We start from the raw sequence: 27,229 nt of genomic DNA on the forward strand, positions 1-27,229 counted from the left end.
CAATCACTGTTAGACAGAAAGATGGGCACCACAAAATTGGTGAATGAATGAAGGTATGGGATTCTTAAAATAGCAAACAAAAGTAGAGCATCCCAAAGTTAAAGAAGATTAACTTCTACATGAATAAAGATCTTCCCTCATTAAAAAAAAAAAGGAAAAAAGAAACCTCTTGTCTAATGGAGGATCACTACCTCTTCCAAACAAACCCCTTGATCTGCAGCTAGCAAGCCCAGCACAGGCTGCACTGTTTGGGTGACTTTTGCTCTCTGCCTGCAGCCTTCTCCACAGAAACATCAGCCACAGGTCTTTAGCAAAGCCACTGAGACTTCCTCCAGACGTCATTGTTCACAGAAGCCTGTCTGTAAATCACTATAACATCTGCACCAAATGTGAAGATGCATCTGTAAGTGCTCTGTGGAATCCATCTGTTGGTTGCTCCTGTGAGATGGTCAATATTATTCCCAGTTTACAGATGAGGAAACTGAAGCACAAAGAAGCTAAATTGGCCCAAGGTTCCAAAGTGGTCAAAGAGTGACTTGAACATGGACAGTGTTATAGTTTGGTTCTGGAATGTTCCCCAAAAACTCATGTGTTGAAGGTTTGGTTCCCATTGCAGCAGCGTTCAGAGGTGAGGCTTTGGGTAAGTGGCTGGATCATGAGGTTGCTAACTGCATGGATGGATTAGTCCACTGAAGAGTTTATAACTAAAGAAGGTAAGACCCAGCTAGAGGAAGCAGATCACTGGAGGCATGCCCTTGAGGACTTTATCTTGTCCCTGGTCTCTTCTCTGTACCCACTCCCCACTCCTCGACTGTCACAAGCTGAGTAGCTCTCCCCACCACCATTGCTTTAACCAAGGATACAGACCCAGCCACCCATAGAATGAAACTTCAAAAACTATGAGCCAAAATAAATCTTTCCTCTATTAAGTTGTCTGTCTTGGGTATTTCAACACAGTGACTGAAAGCTAACTAACACAGGCTGTCTATCTGGATCCAGAGCCCCAAGCACTTGATATCACTCAACACTGCTTTATGTATTGGCTCCTTTTGGGGCCAAGTCTGATGTCGTTCTTATCCTGGACATGTAAGGAAATTTGTCAAGAGGCATAGGGGCAACATAGAGGTTAGGCGGAAGAAAATCTTAGCTATGAAATAAGATGCATTGCCTGGCCTGAGGAGCTCTGATGTGATTCTGGAGACCCCGACAAGGGCTGAAAGAGGACCTAGAGACTTTCCATGAACTCACAGAGTCAGAATCCCCAGAGGAGACCTGGTGCCTAGGAATATACCCTCCTAAGGGAGTGCCATCTGCCCTAGTTTGTTGATGGCTGTCTCTGTTATCCAGGAATGAGGTGCTTATTTTCCTTCCTAGAAACTTCAGAACAGACTGACCTTGAATCCCAAGAGTGAACTTCAGAGCCAGGATAGAATCCATCAAATTACCCTGAACCTTAGTGATAGATTATGTGAATCCCTCCCCTCCCAAAAGAGGTCTGTCTTCCCTCCTGCACCACCTGCCCAACCACACTCCCACGTCACCCCCACCAGCCCCGTTAGACCTTCACCTGTGTCTCTGCCCTTCTTAGCCTGCTAGAGGAACTGCTGCCTCTGTGCTCTGGGAAAATACTCATGGCTCACATTGATAGGGTGCTTGCTAGAAGTCAAGTAATAGTAACCTCACAACAGCTATGGGGTGAAACTGCTCTTATCATTCCCATTTTACAGATTGGGAAACTGAGGTTGTGAATCATTAAATAGGTGACCAAAAATCACCTAGTTAGTAAGTGGTAGAACTGGAATTCCAACCAACCACCTATACCCCTAGTCTATGCTCTCAGCCCCCACTCTAGACCACCTTTACATGCCATGGGACTTTGGATGCAAATGAAAAGCCCTCTACTGGCCCCTTCCCTCCTCTAGAAAAGCACCTTTCACACTCTTCTTATAGGAGCTTGAAATTCTATAACAGGGGCTTGATTCATTTGAGGAACCATACCTATTAATGGTCATGCTCTGCCCACATTTTCTGCAACCAAACTTTTATAGTTCAATGGGAATACAATGCTCAGAGCTTCCCTGGACACTCTGTTTGCAGAAGAGAAAAAGAGCACTCAGGGTTATAGAAAAGAAAGTCTGCAGACTTGGGGAAACCCCATGCTACAGTTTCTTTGTTGAATGTCCCCCAAAAGCCCATGTGTTGAATGCTTGATCCCCAGAGTGGCGCTATTGGGAGGTGGTAGAACCTACAGAGGTGTGTTCTTGTGGGAGGAAGTTACATCACTGGAGGTGTGGCTTTGAAGGGAATAGCAGGACCCATCCTCTCAGTCTCTCTTCCTCTACTTCCTGAATCAAGAGGTAATAGCCATGAGGGGCTGTCATCACCAGAGGCCCAAATAAATGGGGTCACCCAATCTTGGACTTGAACCTTCAGAATCATGAGCCAAAATAAACCTCTCTCTCTCTCTCTCTCTCTCTCTCTCTCTCTCATTCTCTCTCTCTCTCTCTCTCTCTCTCTCTCTCTCTCTCTCTCTCTCTCTCTCTCTCTCTCTCTCTCTCTCTCTCTCTCTCTCTCATTCTCTCTCTCTCTCTCTCTCTCTCTCTCTCTCTCTCTCTCTCTCTCTCTCTCTCTCTCTCTCTCTCTGAAATCACTCTTCCCAAGGGAAGCCAGCTGTCATGTTGTGAGCAGTCAGAGGAAGAGGTTCACATGGTGAGGCTGCAAGCCCACTGCTGTGTTTTGAATGTTTCCCAAAGTTCATGTGTTGGAAACTTAATCCTCAACACAACAGTGTTGGGAGGCAAAACCTTTAAGAGGTGATTAGGCCAGGAAGGCTGTGATTTCATGAATGAACTAATGTCACTATCACAGGGATGGATATTATCACAGTATCAAGAGTGGGGTTATAAAAGCAAGTCTCTGCCCCTTGTGTTCTCACTCACACCCTCTCTGCCCTTCTGCCTTCTATCATGGAATGAAGCATCACAAGGACCTACAGCAGATGCCAACACCACACTCTTGGACTTTCAGCCTCTAAAACCATGACCCAAATAAATTTCTGTTTACTGTAAATTACCCAGTCTGTGGTATTCTGCTATAGTAGAAAAAAATGGATGCACATGAGTGAGCTTTAAAGCAAACCCTTTCAATCCCCAGTCAAGCCTTCAGATAAGACCACAGCTCCATTCAGTAACTACTTGGCTGCAATTTCATGATAGATTTCAGGCCAGAGACACTGAGAGCCAGACTTGGATTCCTGATATTCAGAAACTGTGAGTTAATGTTTATGACTTAAATTACTAAATTTGGGGATAATTTGTTGCACAGCAATTGATAACCAATACACTCTCATCTTATTTCAGAGAATCAAAATGAGTTCTCTTATTTCTAAGATTCACAATGGCTCCTTCAAGTTCTGCAAGCCTTTGCATGCTCTTTGCTTTACTAGGAGAGCTGAGCATATCCCCTTCCAGAACCTCCCTGTCCACTCTTCCTATGAGAAACTCTTCCTGCAATCATTACCTAGAGAACCTAAGACAGTCCCACTGCCAACAGAATCACTGGAAGGCATCCATACAAACCTGGGAGACTAGGCAGAAATGAACTGGGAGGTAATAACCAACTAAACTTCAGAATCAGAGAAGGAGGGTCAGAGTGGGGCTTTGAGAATGAGAAATGAGCTCAGTGACTTTGCTGGTAAAATATCAAATCATTCAGTAGACCAGAGTTGGATCAGGCTACCTGGTATCAGGAGAATATCTTGCATCCTCAGCAAAGCTATCCTCTAGATTTTGAATTGAAGACCAAAGGATTGCATTGTCTACCCAGACCGGACCATCATGCACACAGTGGGTGACTGGAGATGGAAGGATGGAAGGCCTCCCTGAAGTAACTAGTGCTAAGACTTTGTAAACTGGTATTCCATCTGGAAAAACATGAAAGTTGAATTTCCAATTCCACCAACTGTGGTTCACAGATCTTATATAATGAATGTGTATTATTTAGATATTAGAAGGTTTTCACAGTTTGGTTGTCTGTCAAAAGCTCCTTGAGTCTTTCATGGGGTACAAATATGTTAAATGAAGCACAGGCATCATTTTCAAGAGTAATCTCTTGTTCTTCCTGCTTTCTTCAAGGATTACACAAAAGATACCCTGGTTAACCAAACCAGACTAGTTAACCTAGCCCTAGTGACCCCTCCCGTCTAGTTCCAGAATTTTCCCAACATGAGGGGCACTAAAGAAGGTCCTGAGTAACTCTAAAGCCTATAATCCAAAGACCTCAAGTATGATCCCTGGTATCCAAAATCACTCCACTCCTGACTCTCCAAAATCTAGGACCAAGAAGGAGAGAAAAGGGAAAGGCAAAGGTAGAGGCAGGTAGTTGTGAGTTTGAGTCCTGACTCTGTTTCTTGGTAGCTGTATAACTTTGGGCAAGTTACTTAACCTTCCTGTTTTCCCCTTATACAAGATGAGAACAAACTGTACCTATCCCATAGGTAGCACCTGTAAGGTGCTTAGTACAATGTCCAGCACTTCAAAAACATCATGTGAGTAAGTACAAAGAGGAAGACCTAGGGTCACTGGAGTGAGACAGAAGGGAGCTTTGAATGGACAAAGTTTGCAGTAAACAGAATAGAGTGGAGGCCAAACAGAGGAAAATGCAAAAGGCAGAGATTATTAAAATTTTTTTTTTTTCCTAAGCGGATTTTCCAGGGCAGGGAGAGGGTTGGGGAATAATTGGGTGACTGGTTCTTCTAGCTCATGGGCCATGCCATGGTCTGCATATCAAGCATTCCAGAAAATTCCACTAAGACTCTCACTTCAAGCCTAAAGAGTTATCAACACTTTCTTCCTCTTTGTTTTCCAAAGAACTCTTATCCTCTTTCAGTCAAGACCTGAATTGTGACTTCACAGGTCTTACAGCTCATGGGCCTTAATCCTTTGAGTAAACAGGTGACAGGAAAGGACAAGGCACCTTAGCCCAGGTGTGGTCCCCTTTTCAGCTAGAACAGAGCTCCCCTTCCCTCCCACACCGGGTCAGTAATACTGGTATCTGAAACCTGAGCTGTGGGCAGGGGGCTGTAGCCATTACTGCTGAAGAGTCAAGTTCTGCATGCCTTGATGTGGCCCTCCCTGTAAGAGAGGACACACCTCTCCATCAAGAGGAGGGAGGGAACGAGTAGAAGGTCACCTACCTGGACATTCTTCATTGCTGCAGATCCACAGGCTATTTCGGCAAATGCTGTCAGGGATAGAAGCACACAGGTCATTGGTAGTTCAGCAAAGCTAAGGTTAATTTGAGCTTACCACAGATATCACTACCCTTCAGAGAAGCTCTGGGAGAAGGGAGCAGTGCAAGAAGGGTCTTTAGGAGTCTAAAGTTAAATAGGACAGCGCTTTGGTCACAGAGGAACCCTGGAGATGTTGCCAAGGGAAGAAACCCTGACAGAGAAAAAAGAAGAAAGAAAACCTAGGGTATCTAATGTCCCTGAAAATCTGCTCAGGTACTAAGGAGTCCAATTCCTGCCCCCATACACAGCAGGTGGAAGAGCTGTTGAGAGCAGTAAGCCCAACCATGATGGGCAGCTGACTAAGACTTCCCAAAGGTTCAGTGAGCACAAAAGGCTGAGCAGAGTGCAGAGGCCTGACACTGGAATGAGAGATATGTTCCTCAGTGTATTGGGGACAGGTAGAGCTGACCAGAGATGACCAGAGGTGTTCTTAAGGAAAGGGCTTGAGCTAAGCAGGGAACAGGCACCCCAGTTGGGCCTAACAGACAGCAGAAGTCATGGAAGGCAGAACTGCATGAGTCTCCACTTGACTCTTCTACCTTCTTCCACCCAGAAGATTAAAGATTTCAAAGAGAGAAGGAACTACTTTCTGCCTGGGGGTTGCTATGTAGCCCATCTTCTGGGAAGGAGGATGGAGGGTAGAGGACCCTTTCCCATGACCTTCCCGCATCTATGCATATGGGCACTGCAATCCTTCACGCAGGCACTGTCTGCCACACCTGCTCCCAACCCCACCACCACTCTCCATGCTAGCCCAGGCCAGCTCCTGGTTCCCCTACCACTGTCCCTCCTGCCCCAGCTTCCCCTCCCAAAGCCCCTGGGCAGCTCTCCAGACCACACAATGCTGCTGCAATTACCAGGTATTGCAGTCTCGAGCGAGGGAGGCGCCTGGAGGGTACTGCTTCCCGGAATGCACACAGGAACACTGGGTGCTCTCCACGCAGCGGCCTTCATCAAGGAGCTGTCCCTCTGGGTTCAAGGGCATCAAGGTAAAGGTCTCAACACTTCATCATTAGTACTCATCTCCCAACTATAGAATCCCCATGAGTGATCATCAACTTAGGGCTTCTTCCAGGAAGCACAAAGAACTTGATGTTTATCCTTCATATTAATGCAACGAGAGAGAGAGAGAGATTATTCATCTCCATTGCACAGATGAAGGGATGGGAGAAAAGGGTTTGCTCAAGGTCAGCCAGAAGGCAAGTCATGAGTCTAGGCTTAGGACTTTTTCCATAAAGCTCCAAGAACTTGGGTGATACAGGGTGAGAAAGGGGAAGATTATTCATCACTGCTGCCCAGATGGAGAAATGGAGTCAAGAATTTTGTTCAAGGTCTTCCAGTAGAAAAGTCATGAGTTCAGACACACAGGACTCCCTTTCTGTAATTAAACAGGGCTTGTAACTAAACCTCACAAAGGGAGCAGACTTTCTAGAGCAAAGCCTTTTTTCAGTTGAGCTCACACGGCAAACCCAGCAAACAGTTCACAAGACCTTTCTCCCAGACTGGTTCCCTGGCCCCGAACAAAGGAAACAAAACCATAGTTCAGATGGGGCATGAGCTCCCCAAACAAAATCACCGTTGGGGCTCATACCATCCTCCCATTTCCCTAGACACAGTGCCTTCATGGATATAGTACAACAGGAAAACATAAATTAAAAATAAAGCCCAGCTCAATTCTGATCACTTTCTACAAAGACTTTTAAGGACTAAATAAAAGGCCTCTGATTTCAGCAATGAGGAACAAACACAAGTGGCCTTCATCTCCCTTTCCAAAGCCAAGGGCACTGGCAAGGTCTTGGATTTGTAAATAAAGTGGGAAGTTTATTACCAGGACAGCTGCAGCCATCCACACATTTCTCCTGACACACTTCATTGATGTGCAAGCTCTGGCAGGTTCTGGGGCAAGGGGACACACAGTCCTTATACTCCATGCCAGCAGGGCACGCTGGGCCTGAAAGAGAAATCAAAGGAGTCTCCCCAGAGCAGTTCTCCAGCAGTGCAGCATCTTCCAAGCCATGCCCTCATCCCAGGCTCCTTCACCCCTCTGACTGCTTGCTCTGTCTTCAGGGCTTCAGGGACCATCTTGGCCCCACTGATCCTCATGTCCCTCTGAGGCCACCTCTCCCACCTTAGGAGACCCCCGCTAAGACTCATCTGGGGCACCTGAGACCACCATCCCTTCCCCTTGGTCATCTGTCCTCCACAAATAACTTGGCATTCTTTTGCTCCTCTATGCTGTGCTCCTTTTACCTAGAACGTTTTCAGGGTAACACAAATTCCTCTGGGCTAAAAAGGAGGGGCTTCAGGGGACCAGCAAGGAGCTAATGGTGTCCTTCATCACTTCTTCCTCTAAAAGTCCCTCTTCCCATGAAATTAACTCCATTCAAATCTATACACTCACACAAGTACAGGGCACATGTGGCTCACACTCATTTGCCTACATGGTGACTCGTTCTATATTTATTTCCACTTTGTTAGAAGGTTGCCTTTGGAACATTATCACCTTATCTCTGTCCTTCCCACTGGATCCAGTTCCTCATGGACAAAGACTGGCTCTCCCCAAATAATTGCCCTAAGTTCCTTCTCCAAGATCCACCAGGTATCATTTCCACCCTACCTCCAAAATCCTAAGAAAACAGCCACCACCACCACCACCCACTGCATCCAGAGGAAAAGGCAGGGGCTAGCCTCCAACTTTTCACTCCCACAGCAAAGATGAAAAACTCTAACTTCAAAGCCATTTGCCATACACATATGTAGAGTAATATCGGCCAGATCCACTGTGTAATTATTACAGACCAGTTGTACATCTGCAAAAATTTTGGTCAGTCTGAGGAGAATGGGCCTTCTTGAAAGGTGATCAGAGAAGCCCCTAGTTAATCATAATAATTCAGAGATAGTGACCTGATGAGACTAGAAGAGGACAAACACAGGTGTCGGAGGTGGTGGGGGAAGGAATGGTGCACATTGTGCCCAGAGGCAGAAAAGCTGAGTTCATACAAGGGAAGGACTTCAATAGAACACTCTGGTCTCACAGAGATGGACAGCTTGGCCAACTCTCTGCTCCTCCTCAATTCAGACAGGCAGATGTGCAGACAAACAATGAAACTGCAACCATTGAGATTTGGGTCTGAAGTGAAGAACATTTTGTGAGTCCAGGGAATGGAGTCCCTGAGGGGAGTCAAGTGCGAAGGGAGGCGCAGCATGGACAGAGCTAAGGACAAGACACCAGACCTTAGGGGAGGCCTGTCCAGCCTCAGTGCAGCCTGTGAGGGAGGGGACTCTCCTGTGGGCCAGCACTTATAAGACCAGGTGGCAGACAGCAGGAGCCATTCAGGATATGGATCCAGAGACCTGTGGCTTTGTGGGCACTGGCTGACTGCACTGTGGGAAAGGTGCACATCATTACACAGCCCCAAAGCTTCCTGAGTGACACTACCCCAGGATAGACACAGCACATGCCCAGCATGCAGGGGAGGGAGGGGAGGCAACTCACGGCATGCACTGTGGTCAGACCAGCCGTACAACACCATCCCCTCCTGGGCGCAGGTCCGGGCATACTCCAGGAGGGCCGGGCACGGGCACTCCAGTCCCTGAGTACATGTGCACAAGATCTTCTCACACAGGGCCACAAAAGGCTCAGGGTCCACCAGAGGGTGACAGCGGGCAAACACGGAGGCACTCTTCAGTAGCTGGCACTGTTCCCACAAGGCCTGCAGGAAAAGAGGCACCTCAGCACAGCACAAAGGGGGCCCTGCACTCACTGTCTCTGAAGGAGGCACCAAGGAGACTGAGCCCCACTGGGCAAACCAAGAACACCCCCTTTAGGACCTGGGAAAAGGCCTGGCACCCAGCCAGTGCTTGTGGACAGGTGTAAGTCTGTCAGTCCATCCATCAGAGGAAAGACATTGAACAGATTCTATATGAAGTATACTATATAGCCAAGACTGAGCCTGGAAATGAAGTGTAAGGTATTTGAATTGCTGTGACAGGCCATGTCCTATTTGAGAGAATGAATTGCTCTGGCCATGTCCTATTTGAGAGGATAGGGGAGTGAGAGGGAAAGTACTGAGCCTGGAGTTGGACCATGTAGCTTTCAGAGTACGATAATGCTGGTCAGCATCTGCTCTGTACTGACCTGGCTACCCTTCCCCTTCCTTGATCTTAATCTTTGCTAAACATGGTGGGGGTGGGGAGCAAGGAGTTTTATAAAGTAGAAATTTCTGGGCCCCACTTCCCAAAGATTTGAAGTCAGTAGTTCAGGTAGGATTCAGGAATATGTTTTCTCAGATGTTCCACTGAAACCAGACAGGACCAGTTCTCAACAGCAACATGATAGGAATCTGTAAAATGTCCCAGACATGCCATGCCCGGTAAAGGATGTTCTTGGTTTTTGCACTTTGTTGATATCCTCCACCTAATAATGCAAGGCAGTTTTGGGCCTGTCATTTATTTCTTCAGCTAATTCACTGGTATAAACACTCCTATATTAAAACATCTCTACAGTCTATGTTTTAATAATTCTAAACGCCCTCCTCTCCTACAGTTTCTGAAGTTGAGATGCATCTTACAATGGATAGCATGCTTTTTCTTTCTTAATGATTCATGGAACAATGATATGTATTACAGCCAATGATGTCAATTTGATACTATACAATATGGCCAAAATAAATGATCCCCATAATTTTATCTATGCATAATTTCTTTCACACATATCCATGATCTTCTACTGCAAGCCAGCTTTAGTGAAAGGACTTACATTCTCCAGATAAATAGGGAAAAGCACAGGAATATCTAAATGAGAAGGCTTAACTCTGAAGGGTATGAACACTGGGACAAATCAGTGTTCATAACGGAAACAGTTTTAAAAAAAAAAGTTTGGGAAAGAGGGAGATCCAATATGCTCAAACTGTACAAAAGAGTACCAGAGCAAGCCCACATTAATCGAGAGCCAGAATCCAGGAAACAGCTGGTGGGCCCCCTCTTTTATGACACCATGAAAAGCCCAGAGGAACAGAAATTTGATCTGGCCTGCTCACCATCCTCAGGATCCACTTTGGTTTTACTAGGGATGTTCTGTGGTCCTAGAGAAATCAGCCTTCCTCCCACAACAGTGCTGTGCCTATGCTGGAGCCCTGTCCTGCACAGTTGACCATCTGAACCAGGCAAGCATGACAGCCACGCAGCTGCAGCCTCACCAACCAGAGAGAGAGATCCAGAGCCCAGCTGGGAATGGGTAGTTCCCTGTGTGCCTTAGAAAGGCAGCTGCCACCACCACAGGCTTCTAGGTGCACTCACAGCAGAGGTCACATGGGTGAAAGCAACCCACTGCTCTAGGTGGTACTGCAGCACCCAGACCTAGTCCCACCTTCCTGAGGTCCCTCCTGCCAGGGTCACACCCCCAAGTGGCCGTGAAAAGTGTTAACTGAAAGCCCAACTCTATCATTCACTGGCAGTAGAGCATAGGCTAATTAGCTCACCTTGCAGAGAAGGATGTCCTTGAGTAGAAAGGGAATGATACTAATATTCACACTACCTTCTGGGCAAGTGTGAAGATACCAAGTGAGACATCAGTAAGTGAAGACTACTATCATGGGCCCTGGGGTCACTTAGGTCTCAGGAAGCAGAGTAAGAGCAGGAGACAGGCCATCTTGGACTCACTACAACTTCTACATCCCCAGTCAGGTTCAGCCTCTTCCACATGCAGGCTGTAAGAGCTTGGACTCACTACTCAACTACTCTCTTCTCTGTAAAATTGGAGAATGATAATAGTTCCTGACTAATAAGACTGAAGTGCAGATTGAGTGAAATCATGAATGTAAATTGTTTATCCCAATAAATGATAACCCTATATCATCATCATCATCATCATCATCATCATATCATCAGTCATCTCTGGTCCCCAGAAAGTTCCCTTTTACTATCCCTCCCACCATTAGTTTTATCCTCCAGAATGGTGAACAGGTCCCCAGAATAACAGAAGGACACCTTTTTTTCTTTTCCCCCATCTCCATCTCCCTGGGCTATACCAGGATGAAAGGTCACCATGACAACTAAATTTTCACTTCCTGAGTATCTTGGTCGGTCCATGGTGAGCAGAGTAGCAATTTCTGGAATTTGCTGTTTTGTTTGTTTTGGGGGGTACTGGGGATTGAACCTAGGGTTTCATGCATACTAGAAAAGCACTCTATCACTGATCTACAACCCTTAATTTTTATATTTCATTTTATTTTATTCTATTCTATTCTATTCTATTCTATTTTAGGCAGGGTCTCACTAAGTTGCTATTCCTGAGGCTGACCTCAAACTTGCAATCCTCCTGCTTCAGTCTTCAGAGCAATCAAGATTACAGAAGTGAATCACCATGCCCAGCTTGTACATCTTTGTTTGGAAAGTTCACACTCCTCCAAGACAAGGTAGTAGGGTGGGAACTTCTCTTCTTTGCAATAGGTAGATGTAAGAAGTTCTGTCCTCACAGAAAAGTTGAGGTTCAAGGAGGGAGGATGAGGCCTGGGTCTATTTCTTCTCATTTCACTGCAGAATCTGCCCCATCAAAATGCCACTCAAGGAATGAGGTCATGGAACTCTCAGAGGTGAGGTGAAGGTGTTCAGAAAAGGTCAGCTGCTACCTCTCTCCCTACCCACAATTTGGCACTAGAGGGAAAAAAATCAAAAGGGCAAACCCATGGGGTTTTTCTAAGAGGTGCCGCCATCTCTGAGTCTAAAGGACAATGAATCAGAGTAGTCCCTGCACTGTACCATCAGCTCTCACAGACAACAGGGTCACAAAATCAGAGCTCCTCACTGGGCAGGACACAGTATCAGTCAGTGGAAAGAAGAGCCCAGGAGTCCAGGCATTCTCCCTCCCACAGTCTTGACCAGGCAGAGACCAGGTTGACCCACCTCCAGTTGGCCCAGGTCAGGCTTTTCCCAGCTCAAAGGTAAAATGGAAACAGTGCTCCAGCATAGTTCCTGGGAGCTCCCTTAAGGTATTAAATGATTTATAGAAAGTCTTAGCAAGAAAGGTGACTTCTGAATATTTACTTGAAGAATGGGAGTGATTTCTGCAAAAACAGCCACCTCCCTTCTTAGAACAATTTATTTGGCTTCTATCGTATCTATTTGAAATTCAGCTAGGGCTTCTCTTTCAACAGAAACAAAAGGAAAAAATTTGTCCTCTCACCTTGCCCTCCAGTCTTCAGCCCTGGCCTCGACTTGGTCTACCAGAGTGACCACAGTCTGAGAGAAGGCAGGACTTCCATATGTCTGCCGGCACCTGCAACTCAATCTGCCCTCACCCCATGGCTAGACCACAATGCAATGTCTAGCTTGCTGTCTCTGCCACCCCCAAGCTTCCCTGTTCCACTACAGGTAGCCCTACCATGCCAGGCCAGGTCCTGAGACAGGTCCCATAAATAAACCCAAGATGGAGTTGACATCTATGCTCTCAGAATCCTGGCAAAGACACTGGCAAGTAAGTGGTGACCAAAACATTCACTCCCCAAGCATCATTCATGTGACCTCCAGGTCCATGGTAGTGTATCAAGTGGATACAAAATGCAAATCCAACTATGTCCCACTTCAGCTTAAAGGGCAAAGTTCTGGCTCATTAGAAAAGCAGCAGGCCAGGACCTCCATGACCTGAGTCCAGCCTCTGGCTCTCATCTCATCCCTCCTGTTCCCCACTCCACCCATCCCTCTTGGTTTCCTGAACATATCCTGATGTCCTATTCCATTTGTCACACTGTTCCAGGCACAAAGAATGAAATAGAAAGCACACAGACTCAGTCCCAGCCCTCATAAAGCCTAATGAGGGAGCCCTGTGAACCGACTTGGTCCCTCTCCCATTCCTTTTGCACACCTGCACTTTGATCTCTTAGGTCCTGCTCACTTCTACTCCATACCTCGGTTCAGGAGCCACTTTTTCCAGGAAGGCTTTTCCAACCATCTCCCCTTCTCCCTGGTGAGTTAGGAGGTCCCACGGTCTTCTGGGCACCTTCATTCTTATACTGGAATTATCTATTTCTATGGCTATCACCTCCATTTCCATGCAAGCTTTTCAAAGACAGGAGCGATATTCCCAGAGTGCAGATAGCAGGCAATAAGGAAGTGGATCAAGCTTAACAGCAGTGAACACAACTCTAAGCCTCCCTCTCAGGTCCTTCAGGGATTTTTCAGTCTATCTGAACCAGATCTTTCCATGAGACTATTTAACACAGTCTGAAGACTTGGTCCCAATTTAGGGACATTCTCCCAATAGTTAAGTCATTGACAGCTAGAATAAACCTGCAGCTGGGAAAGGCTTCCCAAAAGGAGGCAAAGTCTGAACAGATCTGGACAACGTCTGGGTATGGCAGGAGGGAGGGCATTCCAGGTAAAGCCAATAGTGCCTGTTCAAGCAAGGGGAGAAACTATAATTGTAGCCAAACTCTGAGACTGCAGCTCAGGGTTGCCACAGACTGCCTGAAGTTAGTGCCTCAGCTTCTCTCAGGAGGTAGTTACCACTCCCATCAGATCCCAAACCTAACGAAGCTCTACTTGAAGAAGTTGATATCCTCTGCCAGGACCCAGCCCTCTTCTTTGCGTTACTCCCTGAGTAAAGGATTTGCGGATACCTTTCTTATTTGTCCAAGTCTCTCTGTCCACTCGAAGATGTGGTACGCAGCTTGTGTTCACTTTGTTCAGGCCTCGCCAACTTAGTGCTGTGGGTTGGCCTAAGAGTTGGAGGCCTGGTCTCCAACCTGGGGTGCGATTGTGAGGGGGTGGAACCTATAGAGGTGGGGCCTCTTAGGAGGAAGTCAGGTTGTAGTGGATATGGGGCCTTCCTCTCTCTTTCTCTCTTTGCTTCCTGACTGACATGAGGGGAACAGGTCTCCTCTGCCACCTGCTCCTCTGAAACCATGAGCCAAAATAAATGTTTTCTCTCATTATCGTGTATATTTTTTACAATAATGGAAAGCTGATTAATATACTTAGAAATGTCTCCATGTACCTTATTTTCCAGTAGGGATTTGGGCACAGTCAAGCACATCAGTGGCCTTGGGGGAGCAGACCAACAGAGGGCAAGTTGGAAGCCTGAACCAGTCATTTCTGGCTTCCCAGGACTCACCTAGTCATAGGAGCCTGGTGACTTAGAGAATTCCCAGCCTGAAGACTGTCCACAGCTTCTCTTCCCAGCACTCTGCTTTGAGAGGAGGCTGACACAAATAAATCTGAACTCCCCTCCAGAGCTGATAATTCTCCTAGCCCATTTAAAGGAAGTTGTTTCAGAGACTCCCTCATAACTACTACCACAAACTGCATGTAGAGACATACAGATACCATGAAAGAATACAAATCTCCTCAGAGAAAGACCAGGTAGCCAGGCATGAAGATGCACGTATGTAATCTCAGCAACTCAGGAGGCTGAGGTGGGAGAATCAAAAGTTTGAGGCCAGTCTCAGAAACTTCACCAGACCCTGTCTCAAAATATTAAAAAATTTTTTAAAGGATTGGGGAAGTAGCTCAGTGTAAATACACCCCTGGGTTCAATCCTTAGTATCAGCCAAAAACACAAAACCACAAAGACTAGGTTAATCCAATCTTCCAGACATGGAAACTGAAGCATGGAGAAAGTAAAGAATTTACTAGGTCCCTAGTCCCTAGGGACTTCTGAGGTCCTTCAGGAGTCCACAAGGTGGAAATTGTTCTCCTAATGATACTGTTTACTGTTTGTGCTCTCTTTCTTTCATCGGGGTCCAGTGGAGCTTTCCAGGCTAAGTGATGAGTGGCATCACAACAGATTGAATGCAGGAGCAGATGAGAATCCAGCTCATTTCTCTTCAATCAGATTTTAAGGAGACTTGCATATCTGTAAAACAAATGTCCCTAAAATTCTTTGCTCTGGAATTTATGTTTATTAAATGCTTATGTTAAATATAATGGGTTTATTATTTTTAAATGACTTAATAAAGTATTTTAAATTTCCCAATTTTAATACCTAATATGGCAAGTATCAAGAGATTTAACCCAAATAAACAAAATCTCTTTGGAGTTCTCAATAATATTTAACTTTATAAAGAGGTCCTGAGACTAAACAGCTTGAGAACCACTGAACTCCTGAAGGAGCCATCAAGCCAAGTCTCAAACCCTGGCTTCACACCACAGCCCAGTCACTTGTCACCAAACCACAAATTAATATAAGCCCACTATATCTGAGGGTTTCATGTTCACAGATTCAACCAACTAAGGATTGAAAATACTGACAGGGTGGGGGCATTGCATTGGTACTGAACATATACAGATTTTTTTCTTTGTCATTATTCCCTAAATAATACAGTGTAACAACTATTTATATACCACTTACATTATATTAAGTATTATAATCTAGAGTTGATTTGAAGTATGTGGGAGAATGTGCATAGGTTACAAGCAAATAGTATGCTTGTATGCAAATAGTATCTCTTGTATAGAGATGTTGTTATCTAAGGTACCTTTAGTATCCTAGTATCCTGGGTATCCACCAAGACCCTGGAACCAATCCCCTGCAGATACCAGAGGATAACTGCACATGATTTTCCACTCCCATAACTATCCTTGTTCCCTAACCATCAAATTAGAAGGCTGTGCAGCACAATGAGTATAGCTCAGGTTCTAGAAGATTGAACTGGAGTCCCAACTCCACTTCTGAAGTGTGTGACTTTAAGAAAATCATCTCACCCTTCTACACCTCCATCTCCTCAACTATAAAAGAGAGTTAGTGTGGAAGAGATTGAAAGCTGCCCAGTACTATGCTTCCCCTCTTTCTTAGACTTAGGAAACTCAATTTTTAACTTTTACTTGGCCACATAGTCACTGAGAATAAAGGCTCCATTTCTCAGTCCACATGGAGCTGGGAATAGCCATAGAACTAAGCTTTACCCAATCAGATACAAGCAGAAGGGCCCTGTGCAACTTCCAGAAGGATCTTCAAAAGAAGGGATTGCTTGTTTCTTGTCCCTTTCTGTCTCACTGCTTGGATGTGACTGTGGTGCCTCAAACTTGAACTGTCATCTTAGACCAGGCAATAGATGCCCCATGCTGAGGACGACAGAAAAATGATGGAAGGACTTTGTGTCCCAACACCACAGGATCCGGGACTGGCCCTGGACATCCTACTCTGGACCTCTTTACATGAAAGAAAAAAAAAAAAAAATCTTCTAGACTATGCAAGCCACTGTTATTTCTAGGTGTCTTGTCACTCACAGCTGAACCTGCCCCTAACACACACAGATAGTAATACCTACCTTAGATGGTACTTCAAAATAAAATTAAGTGAGATTACACCAGGATGGCAATCAAGTACTTATAACAATTATTATCATTTGCCTGCTGTCTATAGTGGCTTCTCTTTAGCTCTCTGCTAAACCATTCTGGCAGGGACATAAAACAAGGGTCAGCTAATTTGCACTTCCAGCATCTCCCTGGCTCCAATGCCCGGCACCAGCCACTTCTGTCTTGTTTCATCTCCTGTCGGTGGTGCCAAAAACTTGAAGACAGCTATAGCCCAGCTCCATCAATCCATGACCTCACCCAGCCTGGGTGGGTGTGCAGACCCAATTGTGGCCCATTGTAATCACATTTTCAGTTCATCAAGAAGACCAGGCCTCTTCCCTGCAGATGCTAGGCTGGTTCAAAGGAGGGGGAGAGAAAACAAGCACAGCTCCCCAGTGGCAGGCAGGCAGGGGAGGAGAAAAAGCAAAAGCCAGAGATCTGAAGCTTGGCTATTGTGTTTGTTCTGAAACAGCTGACGAAGGAGAAAGGAGGGGGGACATTCCTAGCACTGAAGTGAACAAAGAAAGGAGAGTCTAATATATAAAGTGCAAGATTGTTCAGCAGGCCCTGATCTTTCCAGCTCTGTGGGGGTGCTCTGTGGCTGCCCCTGGAGGAGGTGTGGAGGCGCCTGGAGCCTGCAGTGGTCCAAAGTAGTGGGTTCAAGAATTCACTCTGGGCAGGGGATAGTTTCTCTCTGGATGGCCTGCACGGGTGGAGGGGAGAGGGCTGCCAGGTCTATTTATAACTTTTGGCAGGCCTAAGATTCCCACCCACATTCCAAGATTCTGACTCACAGTCAAGATTCTGACCAAGAAATTGTGAGAGAGATTTCCAGCAAATGGATGGATTTTGTGGAGTTGATGTTTCTTCTGAGATAGTTGGGTATCACATATACTCATGAAAGGTGGGGTGACTAGATATGTCACTGCACAGACAGCCGTGGAGCCCTCAGAAGGTCCCTCCTCACCCTCGGTCTGGCCTCCTGGGTGGCATCTGAGAGGTTCTTGGGGATCAGGATGGGGCTCAGCAAGCTGGACTGATAAGCCCCATCCTTTAGTTCCCAATTTGGGGTTTTCCCAAAACCTGGGAATGGAAAACAGCCCAATCAGAACCAATCTACCATCCTACTCCCAGCAAGGAAAAATAATCATCTCTATGATAGAAGCTGATTCCCCTGAGCTGCCATATCACTTACCATTTGCTTGGCAGTTGGTCATTTACTGACCCACCTTTTCATTTGTGTTGTTCTCTTTCACGGTTAATTTCTCTTATGTGTTTTTTTTCTTTTGATCTACCTTGCACATTTTTAGAATTACCCAAACCATACGAAACACCTCAATAAGTTTTATATAGTACTAATGGGCACCATCCCATTTTTGCCCATTCTGGTCTTTACCAGAGGGATGGACAAGGCAAAGGAAGCCACCAAAGAAGTATAGTCAAATAGGATTGGCCCTAGGACCTTCATCAGATACCAAAATGCATGGATGCTCAAGTCTCTTGTATAAAATGGCACAGTGTTTGTGTTTGTAGTTAACCTCTACATGTTTCCCATATACCTCAAATCATAATCTAGATGACTTGCAGTATCTAATATGATGTAAATGCTATTTAAATAGTAGTTATACTATATTGTTTTGGGATTGATAAGAAGAAAAAAGTGCATGTTCAGTACAGATGCAATTTTTTCTAAAGTTGGTTGAATCTAAGGATGTTGAACCCACAAATATAGAAAGCCAACTGTATTTTATCACAGGATTTTGAGATTGTTAAGTTAGGGAGGCATTTAAACTGGAAGCTTGGATCTGAAACTTGATCCAATCCTTCCAAAGGGTTAAAAGGCTAAGTTCTGGCTGACCCAAGGGAAATCTGTGAGACTCCATGGTGGCCACTGATCTCTACCCTAAGGCTGGACCTCCAAAGGAACAGTGGCTGAAACCACTACTGTTCCACCACAGCCCCTCAGCTCATTGATCCTTCTCCTGCACTGCACTCAGGTGAGTGGATTTATTCTAAAGAAGAAAGGTATTTACTCATTGGGGTGGTCAATAGAGCCATGTTTCCCTTAGAGAGGGAAGACTGAGATGCAGAGCAGGAAAGTTACTTACACAAGGACACACAGAGAATTGAATGAACCCAGGGAGTGCACCCTGGATTCTTGGACGTTGGAAAAATACATGAAATAAGTCCGAATTTCTTAACCTGTCAATGATTCAAGAAGCACTTGAGAGAACAATTGTCACTCTGCAAAAGTGGAAAAGATGTATGTGTGTTTGTGATCAAACCTCAACACTGGTTGATTATAACTGGGGCACAGTGGGTAAGCACCTGTCGTAAAACTAGGTGAGGGTGCTGTCATCGGACAGCTAACTTCTCTAGGATCCTGGGTTCCAAGGGTTTTCCTTGAGATTGACTGAATTTCCAAGGGGCCAGACTCTCTCCCCTCACAACTGTCTGTCTGAATCCCAACTACTCTACTGAGAAAATAAATGTCACAAAATTCTTCCCAATAGCCAAGAGGAGTCTATTCCAGATGTAAACCATCCAATGAAGTGAAAGGAAGAGGAAGAGAGAGATTCCAGGAGTGGACTGCGACAGAGAATCCCCAGCTCTGCCTGTGCATTTAGCATCCCAGTCAAGTTCCCTGTACTGAAATTCCCTCCCTCTCTGACTGTGAATTCCCCTCCCAGCTTTACTCTGAGCAGAAATAGTAGAAACTGTTGGATACAGGCTGGGGAAATAGCTCTGTGATAGAGTGCTTACCTAGCATGTGCAAGGCCCTTGGTTTGATCCCCACTACCAAAAAAAAAAGACAGCTGGGTGTATCCTTCACAAATAAATATCGCTTAATGAGGACATGAAGAGTGAATTACTTTGTTTCCAACACAATGGATATTTGCTGTTCCTCTTTGGGCTAAATTATGATAATTCAAAGTCAACACCAGTGTTACAAATGTTAACTCACTGGACAGGTGGTTTCCTAGAGACAAGAGGAATAACAGGTGAACAGCATGCTGTCTCAGAGGGTAAGAGAGCTCTGCAGAATAAGAGGGGAGTTACAAAACTGTGAAGACAAATAGAAAAAGAAAATAAGGATGATGTTTACCTAATATACACCAAATTCAGAAATCAAGGATCTAGGAAATCTGAGGATGTTAGGTGACTGACAGGAGTACATTTGAATGCAAGCTCCCACATCAGACCTGCAGAAAAAAATCTGCCCGTTCAGGGACACACAGACAAGGTTTAGCTACAAATGGCCATAAAATGAAAGGAGGGATTTATCAGAGAGTCAGGGAGGACTACCTAGGGCTGAGCTCTGCAAAATGACTGGAAAGATCCCAGCAAGGGTGTTTCAAGGACTCGACTCTTAAAATTGAGGTCATAGCATATCTTGTCTATCTGGGCACAGTTTGCCAAAAGCCTTCATACAGTAGGCAAGGGTTGAATTGGGTATCTTCTAGAATTTCATCCAACTCTGAGTTTTTATGAGCCCAAAATTCCTCACATTAATGAAAAGAAACTTCTTCCACTCCAGACACATGTCTGAGTTTGGTGGATAATTCTATTCCCCAGAAAACTAGGAATGGACCCACCATTTGATTCAGTCATCCCACTCCTCCGTTTAAACTCAAAGGACTTAAAATCAGCATACTACAGTGACACAGCCACATTAATATTCACAGCTGCTCAATTCACAATAGCTAGATTGTAGAACCAACCTAGATGCCCTTCAAAAGATGAATGAATAAAGAAACTGTGGTATATATACATAATGAAATATTACTCAGCCATAAAGAAAATAAAATTATGGCATTTGCAGGTGAATGGATGGAGTTGGAGAATATCATGCCAAGTGAAATAATCCCAAAAAACCAAAGGCCAAATGTTTTCTCTGATAAGTGAATGCAGATACATAACGGGGGGAGGGAAGAAAGAAGGGATGCTGGATTGTGTAGAGGGAAATAAGAGGAGGGGAGGGGACAGGGGAAGGAAAGATGGGTAGGATGAGACAAACGTCATCACCCTATGTACGTGAATGATTACATGAATGGTGTGACCCTACATCATGTACAACCAGAGATATGAAAAGCTGTACTCCATTTGTGTACAATGAATCAAAATGCATGCTGCTATCATGTAGAACTAAATAGAACAAACAGTAAAATAAAAAAAGAAAGAAAGCATATGGAGAAAACTCCTGGGGCCAGAGGCAAGAAATTGCCCTTACATTCTGATGGCAACCACGAAGACAGGAGACAGTCTTGCCACTCTAAGGCAGGTGATCTAAGGACAGTACTGCAGGCCACACAGTGCACCCTGGCTACACATCAAGGGACTACTGTTTTCATGGTATGCACCATACATCATCTGTACGTGATATGCACAATTGTAATGTTCACTGTGGCAGTTTCCCACCCAGGGGTGGGAAAGTGTCTTGAGGGAGGAGTCCCCTTTTCTAATCAGCAGGAGCACTGAACGGGCTCACAGCAGCCCAAGCCCATCCCCTGACACCTTGGGCTTCATGTTGCACAAGGACTAGGGAACAAAGCCATCATTTCTACATGAGGTACAACTCTTTCTGACATTTCCCAGTCTGGATTTAAAAAAAAAAAAAAGAAAGAAAGAAATCTACCTGAGGATCTTTCTACAATATGCCTTGCACAGTAGAGTTACCTGCTAATTAACATCAATTATTTGAGTATTTATGGCTTGGGGCTCCAGACTTCAGCAGTCCTTCCCTCAGTTTGGAAAAAAAAAAAAAAAAAAAAACCTGCAAATTTGCATGCAATCAAACAAACCATTATCAGTCCCAGTAGAAAGAAGCATTGGGTCTTGTTGGCATAACAAGGAAACATTCATCCCCTAGGTATAAGTAATATGACCTGGCTCTCAGAATGAACTGACTACTGTTAGGACTTGGAAAGAAGGAAAGTGCCAGAGAAGTGGGGGATTAGATTTGGGTGGCTATCAAGGAAAGTTCTGAGGTCAATGCCACCGCCCTCACAGAACACTCTGCCACTCCAAGTGGCCTGTGGAACCACAGTGACAAAGACTGGCAAAGGTGGCCCCATTTACCAGGCCTGACTTCTGAAGCTAGGGACCCAGTGGGAGTAAGCAGACTGTGAATAATTCAAAAGACCACATTAATCACCTCCCAGGAGATGAGTCATCGAGCTTCCCAACCAGTGAGGAAGCCCCAGTTGTGGGCAAACACAATCTGATTGGCTGAGGACAAAGCAGGCCTTTCAGGTAAACAACCTGAAAGCACTGAGTTCTGAGCTTGGCGAGCTTGTTTGTGCCTCTGGGAGGTTGGGTGTGTTTGGAACCTCAGACCAATGCTAAAAACCAGGTACCCAATTTCTTAGGCTGCTCCCAGGACACTGGTTAGTAAGGATTTTAATGCACCCAGGAGACAAAGTGAGTAGCAAGATACAGCTGGAGCTCAGAAATTTGCCCCCAGAGGCAAATAAGGCTTTCTCTTAGGTTTTCCCTCCCGTTAGTCTCCCTCTTCAACTCGACCTACTGGTATCAGGTTCTCTACTTGAGAATCCTGTCTTCACCTCCCAGTTCATGTAGATAAATGACATTATTCCTTTACTCAGCAGGGTGGGAACATTTGTCAAGTACTTACTCTGAGCTGGTCTGAGCTGGTCTGTGTTTGCAAAATCTAATAAGCTCTCAAAGGCCTGCTAATCTCACCCCCTACCTAATGAACAGGGCAGGAGAGGGAGACCCACCAGCCAACAACAGAACTGTAAATTTAGAAATAAAGGAGAGAAAGAAATTATTTAAAAGGCTTTGTCCTCCTCGCTGCACATGATACCTAGAGTGTGCTCAGTCTGAATTCATCTGGAAAAATAAGCAATTCTAGAGGAAATTCTGTCACCTGTCCACCTGCATTTGCAGACATTACACACCTTGCTTTCCTTCTGACCTCAAGCTGTATTCAGCTACCCAAAAGGAAACTGGTTATAATTGGAAAGAGGGGAGGAGAAAAGAATTGTGCGGCTCATACCTAAAGTACAATGTGTGCTATCTGCTGCTCCCCATTCCCACTCTGAAAGCTTGGGCACCCCAGTATGACTACAGAAGAACACTAGGAGTTACCCAATAATAACAATAATAATAGTGTCCCAAACAGTTGAGCCCCACTGGGATAAACGCTCAACACAAATGACCTTTCTCTTACTCCTCTCAATGGCCCTGGCAGGAACATTTCCTAGACCTGTCCTACATATGTGGAAACTGGACTTTGCAGAAGGTACGTGCCTTGCCTAGAGTTACAAAGTCAGTAAATGGCCTGACCCAAACCCAGCCTTTAGCACAATGCCCAAGCCCAGGGGTGAGAGAAACTCAAGATCTGTCGAGGGCAAGCTTCAGACATTTCAAACTGGAAAGAAGAAAGTCCCTGCTTGCATAGGACAGCACCCTCCTCTCAGTTCGCTTGTACTGGGCTATGTTCCAAGAGATATAGACGTGCAGGGACTAGCTGGAGGACCTAGCCCTGAATCACCCAAGGAAAAAAAGGCTTTGGGAATGTGTTTGTTTACAAGTTGGGAATTGTCTGTGTTAACAATTTAGGCGGCTGGATTTAGCATCATTTTTCCTGGGGCTGATATAACTCCTTGGTTCAGAAGTTCAAATTGTTTCAGGAAAATAAGAAGATCCATTAGATGAGTAACCAACTAACAATGGGACTTTCTCATGCTAAGGCGGGGAGAGAGAGAGAAAGGGGGGGGCAGGGAACTGTTTCTAGAATAGGAGAGGGTTGGGTTTCTCTACTTATGAGTGGATTTGGGTGAATCAGATTTCTACAAGTGAAGGAGTCTGTATTATTATTGGGGGGCTCATTATAATCCCTAGGTAACACTCCTTAATTTGTATTCATCCACCCAATGAATATTTCTTGATTATATGCTATCTACCCAATCCACAGAAACACAGTGAAGTTTTTTTTTTTTAGAACTTAAACAAACTTAAGAACCTGTGGAGTTCAACTTCTGAAGAGAAACATAAGAGCCCACCAGTGGAATAACTTGAGCAGCACTTTTTTACTCTTCTTCCATGTAGAGACAGAGCAGGAGTGCCCTTACCAGACACTGAATGCCACCAGCACCTTGATCTGGAACTTGCTGGTCTTCAGAATGATAATAAATAAATTTCAGTTCCAGGTCTCAGACATTTTGTTATAGCAGCACAAGTGTACTGAGACACTCACTATAACCTACTCATTAGCACAGGCCCATTTATTTAGTTCCAGGCTCAGAGAAGTATTAGAATTAGAGTTAACTAAACTCCAGCCATAGTTGGTTTTCAACGTAGGAACCCCACATTGAACAGCCATACCAGCAGCACTCACAGGTAAGTCCATTCCTCCCCCAGAGAGAGGACATGAACCCAAGTCCTGCTGCCTCTTAATTCCAGGAGTCACACAGCCATATGCAGGCCAGGCTGTACCCACCTTCTGCATTTCCCCAGAGGAGCTGTTGCAGGAACTGCTGACAGGAGATGCCCGTTTGCATCGCTGTTCCCCACTGCTCAGAGCCCAGGAGTTGGCAAAGTCATAGGGGTCAGAGGTCAAGGTCCCTGCAAAGCAAAGTTTCAGAAAAATTATGCTTCAGTTATGACTATCCTAGGACTTCTGAGTGAAAGCTGTAGTTCTGCTGTTATCTTAATCTAACTTCTGCTAGATTAGACCATAGGTATTTGGGGTGGAGAGTACCTTTTGTACAGTGCTCAGTATGGCACCACTGGGTATGGACATCAGAGCTCACTGAGTGCCTGGGGACTGCCTGGCACATGGTGGACACTCCAAATGTCAGTTCTTTTCCATTTGGCTCCTACCATATGTTATATGCTGTTTGGTACTCAGATACTCCATATCACACAGATTTGGATACTTTCTAATAAACCATCTTAAAGAAACGGGTAGAAAAGAAGCTTACTTGGATGGTAAAGCTCCTTCTACCACTCTGTTTTCTGGGTTGAACCCATCATCCCATGGAGCCTAGTTGCTCATATGTAAATGAGTGTGACCTAAGATCCCTTTAGCCCTGACCGCCTATGAAGTGAAACTGCATGAACTGAATCTGGACAGCATAATGTCCAATATATGAAATTACAAATACTCTTGTTTAGAGAAAACTCTGAGAGGCAGAGTTAAGGCCAAGCTGGACTGACTCCCAGAAGCCAGGGAGCAAGGTTAACTGTTTGGGGACAAATAGTGTTGAGTTTTACCAACCAAAAAGAATTAAACTAAATTATCCTCTAAGAATGATTCCCAAAATATCACCATAACCTTGATTTTTTTGCCAACAAATACTACTTTCTTCTTCAAAGCCTAGGACCAACCCACTGTTAACTTTTTTCAACCTTAAAAGTCTGGAATAGACTCGGAGCCACCACTGGGGCTCCGGCGGCTGTCCAGGGGAGGAGTGGCGAGGAGAGCTGTGTGGACTCAGAACACCGGGGCCTGCCCTGAGGAGGAGGAGGAGGAACGTGGCCACTTGGATTCGGAGTGACTGCACCAGAGCTGCAGGCGGTTGCCAGAGGAGAAGCTGCGCGGCGAGCTGTTTGGACTCAGAACGACGCTTCTGAACCCCGGGGCCTGCCCTGAGGACAAGGAGGAGGAAGAGGAGCGCGGCTGCTTGGATTCGGGTGACTACACCAGAGCTACAGGCGGTTGCCAGAGAAGGGGCTGAGTGGCGAGCTGTTTGGACTCTGACCACTTCTGAACCCCGGGGCCTGCCCGGAGGAGTAGGAGGAGGAAGAGGAGGAGCGCGGCGGGGCATGTGGACTCGCAGTGACTGCATTAGCGCTCCAGGCGGCTGCTCAGAGGAGAAGGCGAGTGGTGAGTTGTTTGGACTTAAAGTGACAGCTCCTGAACACAGGGGGGCTGCCTGGAGGAGAAGCGTGGTGGGACGCTTGGTCTTGGGTGGCCGCACCAGAGCTCCGGGCAGTTGCCCAGAGGACCCGTGCAGCGGGTCACGTGGATTCAGAGCCACTCAGAGTGACCGCTCCTGAACACCCGGGGGGTTATCTGGAGAAGGAGGAGGAATGGGGAGGGTCACTTCGACTCGGAGTGATTGATTGCCCAGGGATACGGGTGGTTGGTGGGAGGAGGAGGCACGAAGTGAGTTTCTTGGACTCCTAGTGACCGCACCAGAATACTGGGCGGCTGTCTGGAGGAAGAGGCCTGTGGCGGGTCTCTGGGACTCAGAGCGATTGTTCGGGGCCCCAGGTGGCGGCTCAGAGGAGGGGCCACACAGCCAGGCGATTAGGTGCAGAGCAGGGTCCCAGGATCTGGGAGGCTTCTGGGTGGAAGAGCCGCACAGAGACAGGCTTAGGGCGGAGCGAAGGTTCCAGGCCTGCGGGCAAATTCTCTGAGGAGGGGCAGCCTAAGGAGATTCATCTGCGAAGGGTGAGGCTCCCAGGCCCAGGAGGTAGGGCCGGGCCCCTGGGAACTTTGCAGAGGAAGGCAGCCCAGCCCAGGCGGTAGCTGTAAATTGAGGGGAACCTCTAGGAGGGAACTGACCAGCGAGACCTCCCCACTGGGTGAGTCTTCCCTGCTGGGTGAGGTTTCCCCAAAAGGACGGTAAAACCAGAGACTCAGGCCCAAACAGGCCTTGCCTCAGCCGGCAGCCTAGGTCCCCTTTGGATGACCATTGGTTAACGGCACCTCTGCCCACTAGCAGGGATTATACCCCACCTGAAGGCCACCACTCCTAGAGAGGCAGCTTCCTTGTGGAGCACTGCATTATCAACTTCCTCCATGACTTCAGCCTACTGAAGGCTAAGGGGGGATATATATAGAAATCTTCAGGGACATTGTAAGTCAATAGAGGAAATCTGCAATATCTCAGTGGTCCACTGATACCTGAACAATATGAGAAAACAAGGAAAGAAAATGCTGCAAACAAATCTAGATGTTACATCAATAAAACCCAATGACAGCATGGCAGAAGAAATGACAGAAAAGGAGTTCAGAATGTACATAATTAAAATGATCAGAGAAGCAAACGAGGAGATGAAAGAGCAAATGCAAGCATTGAATGATCGCACCAATCGACAGTTAAAAGAGCAAATACAGGAAGCAAAAGATCATTTCAATAAAGAGTTAGAGATATTGAAAAAAACCCAAACAGAAATCCTTGACATGAAGGAAACAATAAACCAAATTAAGAACTCCATAGAAAGCATATCCAATAGGATAGAACACCTGGAAGACAGAACCTCAGACATTGAAGATAAAATATTTACCCTTGAAAACAAAGTTGAACAAACAGAGAAGATGGTAAGAAATCATGAACAGAATCTACAAGAACTATGGGATATCATGAAAAGGCCAAATTTAAGAATTATTGGGATTGAGGAAGGCCTAGAGAAACAAGCCAAAGGAATGAACAATTTATTCAATGAAATAATATCAGAAAATTTCCCAAATCTGAAGAATGAAATGGAAAATCAAGTTCAAGAGGCTTATAGGACTCCAAATACACAAAATTACAACAGATCCACACCAAGGCACATTATAATGAAAATACCTAACATACAAAATAAAGACAGAATTTTAAAGGCTGTGAGAGAAAAGAACCAAATTACATTCAGGGGGAAACCAATACGCATATCAGCAGATTTTTCAAT

General features: G+C 45.6%; 1 protein-coding gene across 1 annotated transcript in view; it reads right to left on the reverse strand.

Annotated features, from left to right (window-relative positions):
- The window catches only part of VWF (von Willebrand factor), a gene marked incomplete at its 5' end in the record, with an annotated part of 156,788 nt that overhangs the window by 109,183 nt on the left and 20,376 nt on the right, over positions 1 to 27,229 (reverse strand). Inside the window, 5 exon segments of the mRNA XM_079142379.1 lie at positions 5,195 to 5,241; positions 6,148 to 6,259; positions 7,119 to 7,241; positions 8,787 to 9,003; positions 24,048 to 24,172. Coding sequence (XP_078998505.1) covers positions 5,195 to 5,241; positions 6,148 to 6,259; positions 7,119 to 7,241; positions 8,787 to 9,003; positions 24,048 to 24,172 — 624 coding nt within the window.

The sequence above is a fragment of the Sciurus vulgaris genome (genome assembly GCF_902686455.1).
Source record: "Sciurus vulgaris genome assembly, chromosome: 5".
NCBI classification, from domain to species: Eukaryota; Metazoa; Chordata; class Mammalia; order Rodentia; family Sciuridae; genus Sciurus; species Sciurus vulgaris.